The 14,442-nt window shown below is 52.5% G+C and overlaps 1 protein-coding gene and 1 long non-coding RNA gene across 5 annotated transcripts in view; one reads left to right on the top strand and one right to left on the bottom strand.

Annotated features, from left to right (window-relative positions):
• RIMS4 (regulating synaptic membrane exocytosis 4) overlaps positions 1 to 14,442 on the bottom strand; it is an 88,194-nt gene that overhangs the window by 50,144 nt on the left and 23,608 nt on the right. The window contains exon 1 of one of the 3 annotated variants that reach the window (XM_072801170.1): positions 12,205 to 12,366. The exons of 1 other annotated variant lie outside the window; for it this stretch is intronic. In XM_072801170.1, coding sequence (XP_072657271.1) covers positions 12,205 to 12,301 — 97 coding nt within the window. In that variant the 5' untranslated portion in view covers positions 12,302 to 12,366. Of the gene's footprint in view, positions 1 to 12,204; positions 12,367 to 14,442 lie in introns of those variants that run through there. One more of the 3 variants, XM_072801171.1, reaches the window with a different exon arrangement.
• LOC140618510 (uncharacterized) overlaps positions 11,788 to 14,442 on the top strand; it is a 42,995-nt gene continuing 40,340 nt past the window's right edge. Inside the window, exon 1 of one of the 2 annotated variants that reach the window (XR_012018630.1) lies at positions 11,788 to 11,936. This is a non-coding gene — a long non-coding RNA (uncharacterized lncRNA). The remainder of the gene's footprint in view (positions 11,937 to 14,442) is intronic. The other variant, XR_012018629.1, reaches the window with a different exon arrangement.

Below are 14,442 nucleotides of genomic sequence, written 5' to 3' on the forward strand. Positions count from 1 at the left end.
AGGGAACTGCTGAAGCAGAGGCAGGAAGGTAGACAATGCAAACAAAACTGCCAAGACTAGAGGAGCCAATTTTTGCCTAAAAGTAACAAATGGCTGGAAAATCTAGAAATATGAAATTAAATAATGTAGCTCTACCCGAAAATGTGATTTCCTGTTCATCCTGCCACCTTCTTTCTAGTACACTCTCCAAAAGCCATGCCCCTGAGTTGGCATGAGTGATGCTGGTGGTCCCCTGTCCTGTATCCTTCCATCTTTACTCCTGTCAGTGACCACTAGTCTGACCTCCTGATGCCAGCAACTATAATTCCTGGCCTGAGAGCTGCCTCCTGGTAGCAGGCTAGAAATACTGTGACAAATACTCCCTAGCCCAGCCCTGATGGCCCTCAACCAACAACCAACAGGAACTGGAGTATAAATACCCCAGCTCCCTCACTCCTAGGTGGGATAATCAAGGTGCATGTTCTACTCTAGGGTTCTGCTAACTACCGCCCAAGAGTTAAAGTGGCTCACAGCTTATTGTTGTAAATAAAGTTTTATTAGAACACAGCCTCACCCATCCATTTACATATCCTCTGTGGCTGCTTTCAAGCTCCAAATGCATAACTGAGTAGTGGTGAGACCCTAAGGTCCACAAAGATTAAAATATCCACTGTCTGGCCATTTACTCAGAAGGCCCCAGCAAGACTCAACTCCACTTGCCCTCGGTCAGGGGTAACTTGGCTGACAACATACTGTTCCCTCACTCCATTCTCTCAACTCACTTTCTCTCATGCCTCTCCTGCAGTTTAATCCATCCACTTCATGAACCACACAAACCATGTACAATTGCTATGTGACTGTTCTGACTCCTAAAAATGGCAATTTCAGGTGGCCCACCCAAATACTTTACTCAAAGCCTTGTTTCAGGACCTGCTTCTGGGGGAACCCAAACCTGGTCAGCAGGGTAAGTGTCACTGTGTCCATTTGACAGGCCCTACTTTAGATGATTCCCCATACACACACTGCAGAGGTCATCTCTGGTTCTGAACTCCCCACCCCACCCAGTCAAAGCCATCCCAAGTCTTTACAGTATTATTAGAATACCTGCAGGGTTACCTGTGGCTTACAGCCATGGACTTGTTTGTCCAAAGAGAAAAGCAAGGCTCAAGAGGAGAATGACTGCCCATGGTCACTCAACTGGCAAACTGGGAGATATGGGGTCTCAAATCCAGTTTTCTTATGACAAATCCAGGGTTCATTCCACAACAAATCAGCTACCCCTTCACCTGTTCCCTCTGGCAGCCTGTTAGGGCCCTTGCCCACCTGTCTGGAAACAGCCAATTTTCCATGAGGATTGGGTGAGATCAAACAGTCAAAAATGTTCTGTCAAACACAAAGGGCTTGAACATCAAGACAGACAACCTTCAAAAGCATACTTAGAAGCCCACTAAGCAGAATAAACTATACAAACATATTCACAAAAAAAAATGAAATACAGTAGAGAATAGAGAATGTTGGGAAAGACCACAAGTGTTGGAGTCAGAACTGGATTTGAAGCCCTGTGCTACAGTTAGTTCCCTAGCTGTGTGACTGTGGCCAAGTCAAGGATCCATCCAGATACTTGATTCCTCCAGCCCACCTACTGCAATGATCACACACACCTTGTGGGACTGTGGAGAGGGTGACCACAATTAGGGGTAGACACTGCTCAGCCAGAAGTTCCCAGGCCAGCCAGATTCCCTTTACCAAGCAATACCCATTCCATAGCTGCTATGAGTAGCTGCAGGTCCTGGCTCACAGCTGCCCCTTCTTTGGAGAATTTCTCTTAGCTGATGGCAGCTCCCTTGCCCCCAAAGTTTTGTTCTGACCTTTGGGACCACCCATAGCCAATGACTTACACAGGAGTACAGGAAGCTAGTCAACTCTGCAATGCCATCCGCTCCCAAGAGCTTTCCCAGCTTGGAGGCTCTGAGACAGCAATACCTAACACTCTTGATACACTTTTACTGTGTGTGGGCTCTCTACAAAGCACTTTACAAATATTTACTCACTTAATCCTCATGATACCTTCAGGGCAGGGAGGGGCTATTATTCACCCACTTTAGAGTCATGAAAACTGAGGATCAGAGAAGTTACTAACTGGCTCAAGGACACACAGCCAATAAGCAGCAAAGCCAGTATTCAAACCCAGGCCATCTGACTGCAGAGTCTGTATCATAACCATCACCAAGCTTACTGCCTAATCTAATCTGACTACTCTCAAACCTGCACAGTGGCTGGCACAGAGCTAACCACCACCAGAAGTGCCTAATAAGAATTTGGTGACTGGAAAATAAAGAAAAAGCCGCGGGCCTAAAAGACAATAAAATTGGTGGTGTTGGGAATAGGCCTGGGTGGCTGAGGTAGGAGGGAGGTTGGTGCTTCCTTGAGCGTCCACTGGTGCAGTCTGGCCTGTTTACTATAACATATCATCAGTAACAGCAGAAAGAACTGGAAACAGTGTTTGTCCCAGGGAGGGCATGGGAGTCAGAAGACAGAGGTGCCTGGGATGCTTTTCACTAGATACTTTTCATGCTTTTAAAATGTTATACAACTGCATTTATTACCTACTCCAAATAGCAGTCTTTTCAAAAGTATTCAATGACCAATCAGCCAATAGCCAGAGAGAAACCATGGCAGGAGGGGGACACCCTGGAGACAAAAATGACCACAGAGGGGCTATAGCTGAGTGGGGGAGGAATCCAAAGGAGGAGATGGGGGGCCTGGATAAGTGTCCTGTTTTCTGGGAGACTCTTGTTGTATGTAATAAACAAGCCCACCAGACACCCTCTCTGCACATGGGAATTCTGAGGCCCAAAAGACAAAGGGAAGCGGCCAGAGAAGACACTGAAATTCAACAGCTGAAAGGAGACCCCTTCTGGCCCCTCATACAGCTTCTTGGGCTCCACTAGGCACACAGTGAACACCAGCCATCCAGACCAGAGGCATGAGTCCCAACCCCAGGTGTGTGCTCCCACCATCTGCCCATCCTGCACCTGGGATGCAGGAACGGCAGCAGCTTTCATTTCCTGGATGCCCCACGGGTAGTAAACACATTATCTCTAATTCTCACAAGGTGGCAGTTATTCACTCCATCTTGCAAAGGATGAGGATGAGCAGAACAATTACATATTATAGTCAAGAGACTCAGCTGGGAGGCACCTGGGTGGCTCAGTGGGTTAAGCATCTGCCTTCAGCTCAGGTCATGATCTCAGGGTCCTGGGATCAAGTCTGGTGGCATCAGGCTCCCTGCTCAGGGGGGAGCCTGCTTCTCCTCCTCCCCCTGCTTGTACTCTCTGTCAAATAAATAAATAGATAAAATCTTAAAAAAGAGAGAGAGAGAGAGAGAGAGACTCAGCAGGTATAGGGCAAAGACTTAAACCCAAAGCCTGTGCTCTTTTATGACCCTGAGCCACCCTCTTAGAAAGTGTATCCCATGAGTTTAGGACAAGTCCCACCTAGAAACTATTTGTAAATGCCTTTATCGTCAGACTTAGAGTTTCATGGGACTGGGGTGGGGGGAAATCTTAACACAAGGTTGCCCCCCCCACACACCTGCAACCTGAGTTAGATCTCAACCTTCTCTAGAAAATTATCAGTGACCCTTTTCTTAGAAACATCTAAATTAACTGACTCAGTAAATTCCCTTGGTAGCATTTCCCAGCATTTTGCCCCTTTACATCGATGATTCTTTTGATTTACTTCTTCCCAGCAGAGGCTTGTCCTCAAATGAACCTCCTGGTTTTAAGACATAGCCCTGCCTGCCTTTCTCCAATTCAGGAAAGGGACTGTGTCCTGTTCCCTCTGGTAAAGGTGCTAGACTTGAACCTCTCAGAATCCCCAGAACTGAGTCTGTTACCCCACAAAAGGATATTAAGGCCTGATGTGTTATTCATGTCGACTAATTTATCATTTATATAGATGACTTCCAAAAGGATTTATGGGGTCCCAGACATTAAACCCGGTACAAAGCAGGGCAGCATCTGAGGCTCATTTGATATAACACCATGTCCTGGTGACAAGAATGCCTGATGACTATTCCCAGCTCCTGATTTTGGTACCCAATGTCCCAGCAGCTAAGACGCAGGTAGCCAGGAGACATCCTAAGTTCAGAAAACCACTTCAGTTCTCTCTAGCTTTCTTCTCTAACCCAATGGTTCTCAAGGTAGGGTCCCTGGACCAGCAGCACTGGGATCAGCATCACCTGGGAACTTATTAGAAAGAAGATGCTCAGCGTCTACTCCAAACTGAATGAGACACACCAGGGTGGCAATCCAGCAATCTGTGTTTTAACAAGACCCTTAGGTGATTCTGACCCACTGAAGCTGATGGGACAACCACAATTGCAGCAACTACCCCCTAACTGAGCATCTACTATATGCTCAGCATGGAACACACGATCTCATTCATCCCTGTAACCAAGGAAACCATGCCACGTGCCCTGCTCTGGAATAGGTGCGTTATGTGCATCACGTCATGTATTCTTCATAATAACCCTTTGAAGAATGCTTCCCCGGTTATACAGATGCGGAAATCGAGCCCCAGAGGGTTGAAGCCACTAGCCCAAAGTCACACAACTTAGAAGTGGCAGAAGCAGGATGAGAATTCAGGTCTGTTGGGTTCCAAAGCCATGTTCTTACTGTCCCACAACAGAAGCTCCCTGAGGTCTTTTACAGCTACGTCAGCCTGAGGAGCTATAAAGCTGGGTCAGGCAAGATTCAAGAAGTAGAGGTGGTGGGGAGGGGTGCAGAAAGAGCCCTGCCCAGACTACAATATGACAGGAAGCCACAAGATGCATTTAAAGGCACAGCCAAAAATAAAAAATAAAATAAAATAAAGGCACAGCCAACTATGTCTAAGGAACAAAAAAGACAGGGATTCAGGAGGTATGAGTTCTCGGCCTCTCTCTGACTTTACACAGCTGGGGAGGCCTTTACTTTTCCCACTTTAGAACTTGCCTTCCCCCACCTGATACTCCTCATTGTCTGCAAGGTTGAGCGATCTGTCCCCAACTTACGTCTCTGAGCTTATCTCCCTTCATCCATTCTCTCTAACCACACTGGTCTGCTTTCTGTTCCATAAACACCAAAACTCACACTGACCTCAGGGCCTTTGCACCAGCAGTTGCCTCTGCCTGGATCACACTACCTTCTCATATTCCCTCGGCTGACTCTTGGTCATTTAGGCCTCAACCCCAATGTCACCTCCTCAGTGAGCCTTCCCTGAGTACCTTACTTGTTATCTGCTATCCCATCAGTTTTATTTTCATTTCACTTGACACAATCTGAAATTACTTATTTTTTTAATTGCTTCCCTGTTTATTATCTGCCTTCCCCATCACAGAACATAATCCCATGAGACAGAGTCTGCCTTGTTCCCCAATATATTCTGAGCACCTAGAATACTGTGTGGCACTGAGCAGCTAATTAAATATTAGTTGAATAAGTAAATACCAAAGAAGAAAACCTGGACTCAGAGGCCAGAGCCCTAGATCCTTAACACGTGACCTTGGCAAACCGCTGTCTCTCTAAGCCTCAGTTCTCCTCCCCGCCTAACAAGGGGAATGGACAAGATGCTCTCCACGGGTCCTTCACAGACTGGCAGTCTTGGGAAGCCAGGCCTGGAACTGGCCCAGTGGGTCCGTCCAGAAGAGGCAGCCGGCAAGGGTCCCCGCAGCAGCTGCCCCCTCCTCACCCCCACCGGTGTCCCTGCCCAGGCACGCAGTCATCTCACTCCCCCATCACAGAAACTGTTAATGAAGTGCGCACTGCTAAATGCAGTTACAATTACGGGGGCTAAGAATAAGGCGCTGACATCAGCCACGTCAGTTTCCGAGTGAATCAGAAAGGGAGGAGGGAGGAAGGAGAAAAGGGGAGGGGGGATGGCGCTCTGGAGCTGTCAAGTGGAAATAGCACAGCGTTAAATATAATCCAGCACTGGCCTACATCGGTCTGGAGAGGCAGGTGATGGCTCGGCCCCCAGGGCCAGGGCAGACAACTGGATTCTTCAAGGAGGCCAGGCAGCCCCATGATGGGGATCATCCAGGAAATGATGGCCAGGAAGGCAATCTAGCAGGCTGGGGTCGACTGGAGTGGACTGGCGGACCCTGGAGGGCCACAAGTGAATCTGGATGGGACCCCACGTCCCAGCCTCTGGCACTTGCTGTTTTGTTAGCACAAGAACAGTCCCCAGGGCACATAGGTCCCTTCTCCCACCTGGAATCTCATGTCATGCAAAGAGGCAGAGGGTAGCCTCTGGAGTCAAACACACCTCAGTCTGAATCACCACCGTGCAACCCAAGAAAGTCATTAAACTACTCCAAGCTGCCTGGCTTTTCCTCATCGGCAAAATGGGTATGTCTGCAACAGGAGCTACCCCTTCTGGTTGCTATAGGATTCAGTAAGATCGTGGAAAGCGCAGAACACAGCCAAGCAAGACTTTCAATCATTTTATTTTTACCATCTTGAGAGATGCTCAGACAAGGATAATTAACCCTTTTTTCCAGAAAAGGAGACTGAGGCCCAGGAAGGTTAAAGGACTCGTCTGAGGCCCCAGAGCCACAGTGGCGTCCAATCCTCACCACATAGGATAAACAGGGGGGGAGAGAGGGGATTGCAATGTGGTTGCTCCAGGTGACTGGAGGTGAGGGGAACTGAGAGTAAGATAGTGGGATTGTGAGTAGCCCTGGAGAGGGTGGGGCCATAGATTACAGTGCAGGACGTGTGTGTGCACCCTTGTGAACATATTCTCCAAAACTGGCACCTTTCCAACAATTCTTAAAAGAAATGTTGAAACGATGGTTGTTAATGGTTGTTAAGGCCGAAATGAAAAGACGTTAGAGGAGGCAAAGTAAAAGCCCAGAGCCCCGGAGGGCAGGTCAGCTGACACGGAGGCGCGCTCACACTTCAGCTCTCCCGCACACCTCCGCCCCGCCCTCACTCAGCCTGCCAGGAGAACCGGCTCCGCTGGGGCCCAGGTGGGTGGGGAGGGAGGCAGAGCACCGCGCTCAAAGGAAGCCGATGTGCCTGGAGCCCTCCTTCCCACTTCCCACCAAACAGAACCAGACAGGCCTGCAACTGCAAACCCAAGGAAGCCAGAGCCAGGAGTCTGGCTGCTTGGGGACAGGGAAGGGAGGTGGGGGGTGGGGGCTGAAGGAGAGTGATTTAAGGAGAGAGCTCTAGAGGCATCGAAGCAGAGCTGTAGGGCAGTGATCTGGGTAGTGGAAGAAGGGGTGCATTGCCATGTACTCGATTTTTCTGAGATGCTTCTTTCAGGATAATTGTATTAAAATTAAGTAGTTTCGGTCCATACTTTCATCCAGCCCCACGACACGAACCATGGGACACTGGCTCAATCCTTTACCATGCTTCGGTTATCCCAATTTAGAAGAGTTCTGCCCAACTTCCAAAGCTAAAGGAGATGAGAGCACTTGACAGTAAGTTGCGGGGGGGGGGGGGGGGGGGGGGGAGAGACAGGAAGTGGCCTGCCCTAGAAAAGAGGGTGGGAATGGAGGCTTCAAAACCTCTGCCTCACACTTCAAGTGGACCTGATCCCAAAGGATATTCGAAGGCATCTTCCTCACCATTCCCCCTTATGCACTCAGCCCCAGCCCCGCTCTGGGGCTGAAATACTCGTTCCCACCCACCCCCTTAGTGCTGGAAGGACTAAAACAGCAGGACATTTTGTGTCTCTGAAAAAGCTCAGGTCAAATTTCAAGGACAAAAGTTAGCACTTGGTCTGGGAAAGAAAACTCTTGCCAAATGGAGTAAATTGGGGGTGGGGAGGGAGGGCCAGGGCTGGCATTCCAGGTGCCTCGGCTACGGGCAAGAATTAGAGCTCTAATTCCCCCTGCTGGGATCTGTCTGCCAAGATATAGGCATCTCCACCCCACAATCCAGGAGAAGAAACTCAGACAACCCCCTCCATTTCCCTCTGTCCAAAAACAGAGGGAGTGGGCTTTGGTACTAGCTGGAGAGGGGGGATCCATCCACCGCACCGCCCCACCCACCAGATTTGGCCTGAGCGGAAGAGGGTGGTGCAGTGGAGAGCTCTGCAGCCCAGAGACGTGGCCCTAACCGCTAAGAGAGGGACCGGTAGCCGGCCCGGTGTTGCCATGGCAACTTCCTCCTGTGCTGGATCGAAGCATCCTATGGGCAAATCAGAGCTGGCTGCTCCAGGTTCTCCGCCCTTCTCCCAGGCCAGGGAGAACTGGATGCTGAAACCACTAGATCAGTCTCAGGGACACCATCCTCAATTCCAGACCCTGATGGCAGCGACCCCCTTTTGGCATCAATTGGAAAGTGACGACACCCTTGCTCCCCAGCCATGCCCCAGTGTGTCGCGGCAGAGCTAGGACTACAGATGTGATGAAAAATAACTGTTAAGGAAGAACGGGGAAACAAGGAGTTGGACTGCTCCCACCCTCTTGTTCCACACACAAGTCCCCCAAATCCCCATCTTTAAACCACTGCCAAGAAAGAGGGCCCAACTCGGCCTTAATAGCCACAACAATGTAATAAAATTAGCTTATAGAAAGTATAAAAGCTAACATTTTGAGAATCCCACAGAAAGGGGGCGTAACATTTTTGAGATCTCCAACAGATTCTTTTTTAATGTAGTCCTAGTGCGAACTGGGGCATGGGGGGAGGTCGTCATTTTGAGGTATGGTGAGACTACCTGGTGCCAGATACTGTAGCATCCCACTCCCTGGCCTGGAGAAGGGGGAGAACCAGCACGGAGGAAGTTGCTGGCCCCAGGGCCGGCTGATGTCTCTTACGGTTAGGGACTCTCTGTGCCTCAGAGTTCTTATCTGGAAATGGGGATGTTAAAATGTTCATTTTTTATAGGGTTGCTATGAGGAAAGAATTAAAATAATATATTTAAAGTACATAGGAGGATGCCTACTGGAGGTTATCATTTTTAAAATGTGGACCCTATGTGGTCCATGCTATTATTTTCTTCCTCATCCGGATGAAAAAGCTGAGGTCATGTATCTAACTTCCCAAATACAAACTCAGTGTCACCAAGGCTGAGCAATGAAGATGCCTACACAATAATGCCCCCAAGTCCGGGTCTCTCTAAAGCCCCAGCATCTTTGGAAAAGGGACAAAAGCAGCATAAGACATGAGTTCAGTGTGTACACAGAGGAAGATGCTCCTTGGGAGGGATACTAGGAATTTACAATGACCAGTACCCTGAGCCTCAGGGTGGCTAGAACAGGGTGGGGGAAAGGAGCAGCTTCCTATGCCCACAAAATGCCCAAGGCTCCCAAGCCCAATGCAGAAAAGTATTCTGGCCCAGTTAAGATTAATGAAATAGCCCTCTCCGCACACAGTTTTTCAGGAAACCAGCTGAAGGGGCAGGTAAATCCTGCAGATGGATCTGGCTCGACCTGGGCGATGGACAAGATGCATTGCACAAAATTTGGAAGCAGCATCAAAGAGGGGGCACCTAGTTGAGCCAGAAGCCATCAGGGACACATCTCTGAGCCATAAGACTGCATGGCATCAATGGGCCAGGGGAGGGATCAGGGAAGTGTAAAGTGGAGCAAAGCCAGTTCTAGTAGCCCTCCTACTGAAGCAGTCTCTGTCCAGTATGTGACAGATTAGTCCAGCTGCTTTTAGAAATTAGTTCAGCACGGTGCTGTTCTAAAAGAATAAATCCAAAAGGCTTTTTTTAGGAGAAAATTAATGACTTTGAGAAGAACAAGAGAAATTAAGCGCCAAGACAACGTTTCCTACTTCCGATTCTTACCAGACACTCATTAGTCTCCCGGAAATGAAATTTCACTGTCTCCCTCCCCCTCCCAACCTCAAAGCATCCCTTAAGATGAGCAGACCATGAACACGAGATGCCCATACCAAACTCCTGGCTGTCAGCCATTCCCTAGGGACCCCTCACCTGGGAACCATTTTCTATACAGTGAGATTTGGCTTTTTAAAAAATTCTTTCAGACAGAAGGCTAGTAGTTTACTGGAAAGAGAACCGGAAACCTGATTGTAGTCTCAGCTCTGTGCCTGCCTCACTGGGTGACCTTGGGTTACACACACACACACACACACACACACTCACCCACTTGAGGGCAAAAAAGGGTCAGACAGGATGATTTCTGGGTCTCTTCCAAGTACAAAACAAGAATTTGAAGAAACTTGCTGGAAAAAAACATCAGGTGGATCATTAAAAAAAAAAATCTCTAATATTACCTGAAGTTCCCTATTCTGACTTAAGTGAAATCAGAACAAGTTGCTTGCAACCAGCAATGATAACCAAGGCATCTGACCCACGACATGGAGCACCACTTGGGAGAAAAAACCTAACTGTCCCTGCCACTGTTCCTGCTCCTACAAACCCATGCTCCTGCTTCACCTGCCTCTTGAGACCTAAGTGGCCTGTTGAACTTCAGGAGAGTCCCTGACCATTAGGCAAAGGGTGGAAGAGTTAGCTCACCTATGCTCGTGGGGCTAGCTCTCCTAGTCCTCATGCTAACCTGATTTCCTCCAGTGGAGGCCACTGTGTTAGACAGCTTCTCTATCATTCTCACCTTGCTTTGTCCAGAGTAATGACCTCCCTCAGCTACACCGAGGGGGAAGCTCCTGATGCTCCGAGCCTCAGTTACTTTTTTCATAAAATGGTGATTCTGTAAAATGGCTCTGCAGTATCTTTACCATCTTTACCCCACCCCTAGCTCTAGGTCTGCCAGGAGTCTGCCTCACGTACCCCCATACATTCACTTGGCCAACAAATTCTTCTGGAGAACCTTTCCCCCACCTGCCTCCTGCTCCAGCAGGAAGACGTGAGCACCTATTACCCACTGCTCCATCCCATGTCTCACCAGATAACTTGGAGACCAGATGAGGGTCCCTGAAGGCAGGGAGTCTTCAGCAGGACCCATAAACTCCCTAAAACTACAGACAAAATTTTGAGGACGATTCATATGTGTATTTTTTGCAGAGAGAGTCCAGGTTTTCATCAGGCTCTCAAAAGTGTCCATGAACCCATTTTGCCCCTCCCCATCACATACACCCCTCTCCTTTTTTGTCCTCCCACTGAACTCCAATACTCTCAGATGTTCAGCTTCTGTTACATCAGATTTTCAGAAAAACACTTTAAACTGCATGCTCTGAGACACTATCATCCCATTTTACAGATGAGGATTCGAGGCTAGGGGTGACGTGACTTCCCCAAGGTCACAGCTAATAAGTAGAGGCGCAAGACTGGAACCTGATTCTGACTCCCAATCTGGCACTCTTTGGGGAACTCTCACCCAAGCCCTCTAGCTACCCCACCTGTTGGTGATTCGCTTGCTCCCCGAAGAAACATATCTGGAGCCCTCATGTGCCCTCTGCCTGGTCCCAGGGCCCCAAAGAGCCCGTTTCCCGACATTTCCCCGCCCCTCGGGCTCCGGCGGAGGGAGGCTGCGCGCAGGCCCGGGAGCGCGAGGTTCGGCCGCTGGCCGGTGGCCGGGTTCAGCCCACCCGGAAGGGCTGCTCCAGGGACAGGAGCACCCAGGATCCGGGCACATTCCGGGGTCGGGGGGGGGGGTGCGCGCAGGTGAGGAGCTGGCGCCGCCCAACGCCTCCCTCCGGGACCAGCTGGGAGGGGAAGGGAGGAAAGGCCGCACCCGGCCAGGGCCCCCGCGGGCCGCCCCAGTCTGACAGGAACGAGGGGTCCGGACCCCCGGCCTCTGGGGGAAGGGGAGGGAAGCCGGATGGGGACGCTCCAGGCCTTGGGCGCAGGGCGGGGGTCTTGGGCTGGGAGCCTCCGGATGCAGGCAAGACAAAGATGGAGAGGCAGGGGGCGCGTCGGAGCCCCAGGGGCGAGGCGGCCAAAGCCCCGGGGCTCGAGGTGTGCGCGCGACCAAGACTCGGAGAGGGTGGCGGGTCGGACCTAGGACAGGACAGGGGCACCCAGAGGCTCAGGTGAGTGAGGAGAGCTGGTCCGGACGACCCCAGGGGCCCACCTGCGGGCACGGGGTGAATGCGGAGGAGCTGGGGTCCCCGGGGGCGGCCGGAGGCGAAGGCACCGCAAGCCCCAGAGCCTGGGGCCCCGCGGCGGGGGCGTCCCCGGGCGGCGCTGGCGACAGGCAGGAGGGCGGCCCCCTCTCGGGGCGCACCGGGTCGGGGGGCCTCTTGCCCTGGCCCCCGGGACCCCCGCCCCTCCCGGGTCGGGCCCGGGCCGCGCGCTCACCCGCGTCCTCGTCGTCGAAGGAGTTCATGCAGGGGAAGTAGATGGCGAGCGCCTCGAAGGAGGCGGACAGGCTGAGGCGGCTCTGCGAGCGCTCCATGCCCGCGCCGGCGCCCGGAGCCTCGGCCGCGGCGGCGGCGGCGGCGGCGGGCGGCTTGGGCAGCTTGGCCGCCCCATTCTTGACGCGGAGTACGGCGCGCGGCGTGGTGGCGGCGGCCCGGGCTAGGCCGGGGCTCCGCGGCGGGGCTGCGGGCGCGGCGGGGCCGGCGGGCGGCGGGCGGGCCGGGGCGGGCGGCGCGCGGAGCCCGAGGCGCGCGGTGCTCCCGGCGGCGGCGGCGGCGGCGGCGGCGGCGGCGGCGGCGGCGGCGGCGGAGGTGGCGGCGCAGCGCTCTGGCCCGCGGCGCCCCCAGCCGGCCGCGCGGGGCGGGCTCGGAGCAGCCGCCGCAGCCAATCGGCGCCGCCCGGAGGAGGGGGCGCCGCGCGCGGGGGCGTGGGAGCCGCGAGGGCGCGGGTGGGGCCCCTCCTGGCCGCCCCCAGTCCAGCAGGTGTGCGCGCCCCGCGGGAGGAGCGGGCCGAGCGGGCTTGGGACCCGGGACCCCGGGCCCCGGGCCTCCACCCCCGCCCCGCTCTGCCCCAACCCCGCACCCAGCCCCCAGGCTCGCCCCGGATGCGGGCGTCCAGCCACCGACCGAGACAGGCCTCACCCGGCGACACGGTCAGGCTCAGAAGAGACCCGCTCTCAGAGCGACCTGCGCGCGGCACTCAGCCTCCCACACGGAGACCCTCAGATTCACGCATGAAGCCGCAGAGGAGCTCAAACAGGCTCCCACGCGAGTGCGTTCACTCTGCGAGGGGCACACAGACGTCCTCAGACTCACACACACACATACACACACCCGCAGAGATGCACCCACAAACTCGCTCACTCCTAGAGACATTTGCTGTATCAATCCACAGACACCCTCTGACAGTCTCCAAAGACCCACACAGGTAGATACACCTGTGGACACCCTCGGACTCACACAGGCCACCCAGAGGTAGATACACCCACGGACACACACTGACTCACATAGAGACCTGCAGACACTCTGAGAGTGAAAAGCAGGGACCCTCCTCCCCACCTTGGCCACACAGGGAGCCCCTCAGATCCCACACAAACCCACTGAGAAGTTCAGACAGGCACACACACTCCCATGCACCCACACTACTCACAGTCATCTTAAAATTCACACACCGAGACACTCATGCACTCTGATGACGCACTCTCTCAGACCTGCGCAGAGACACTCAGTTGCCCCCCACCATTGACTCCCAGAGCACTGATTCACACATACACACAAATGCTAGCAAACCCTGGCCGATTCATGCACGGTTACCTTCAGACACAGACCCAGAGAGTCATTCAAACACACTTCAGTGGAACACACATGCTCACACCCAGACACATAGAGCCTCATCACTCCCTGGGCATTGGGAGTGATGGATACACTGCCCAGACACCCTCACACATACACACACACACGCACACAGACAATTAACACACTCCAGGATCACACACTTGCACTGACAAAGCCCCAGATATGCCTCCAGGGACCCATAGTCTTCAGACTCACACGTGCATGGGTTCAGACACTCAGAGTCCCCAGGATGAACACAATCATGGTCAGAAACCCAAACTCCATTCCCTAACCCAGGGCCTGAGGTTCCCATCCAGCCAAGCCCCAGATGTCTAACCTCTGCCAGCTGCTCTCACACACTCTTTGCAAAGCGGCCTGGGGAGATGGCAAGAGCCCAGAGTTTCATTCCCAGCTGTGGCACTGTCCTTCTGTGTGGCCTAGGGTAAAACCCTTCACCTCCCTGACTTGTTCCCTCCTCTGTACAATAGAGAGACCCTCTATTTTGGATAGCTGTGAGGATTAAGTAAGATAATGTGTGCATTAGTTTTCTGTTGCTGCATAACAAACTAAGAGGCTTGCCAACATCCATAGATTAACGTAGAGTCATATAGGTGAGAAATCTAAGCAGCTTTGACAGGGTTCTTCGCTTGAGGCCTCACAGCATATCAGCCAGATGAGGCTCTTGTCTGGAGCCTCTGGAAAAGAATCTGCTTCTAAGCTCATTTGGGTTGTTAGTAGTATACGGTTTCTTGTGGCTGTGGGACGAGGCCCCTATTTCCTTGCTGGCCTTTAGCTGGAGAGTTGCTCTTAGCTCCTAGAAACGGCTCTCGAGTTCTTGTTCATA

Source organism: Canis lupus, chromosome 26, assembly GCF_048164855.1.
Source record: "Canis lupus baileyi chromosome 26, mCanLup2.hap1, whole genome shotgun sequence".
In the NCBI taxonomy this organism is placed as follows: domain Eukaryota; kingdom Metazoa; phylum Chordata; class Mammalia; order Carnivora; family Canidae; genus Canis; species Canis lupus.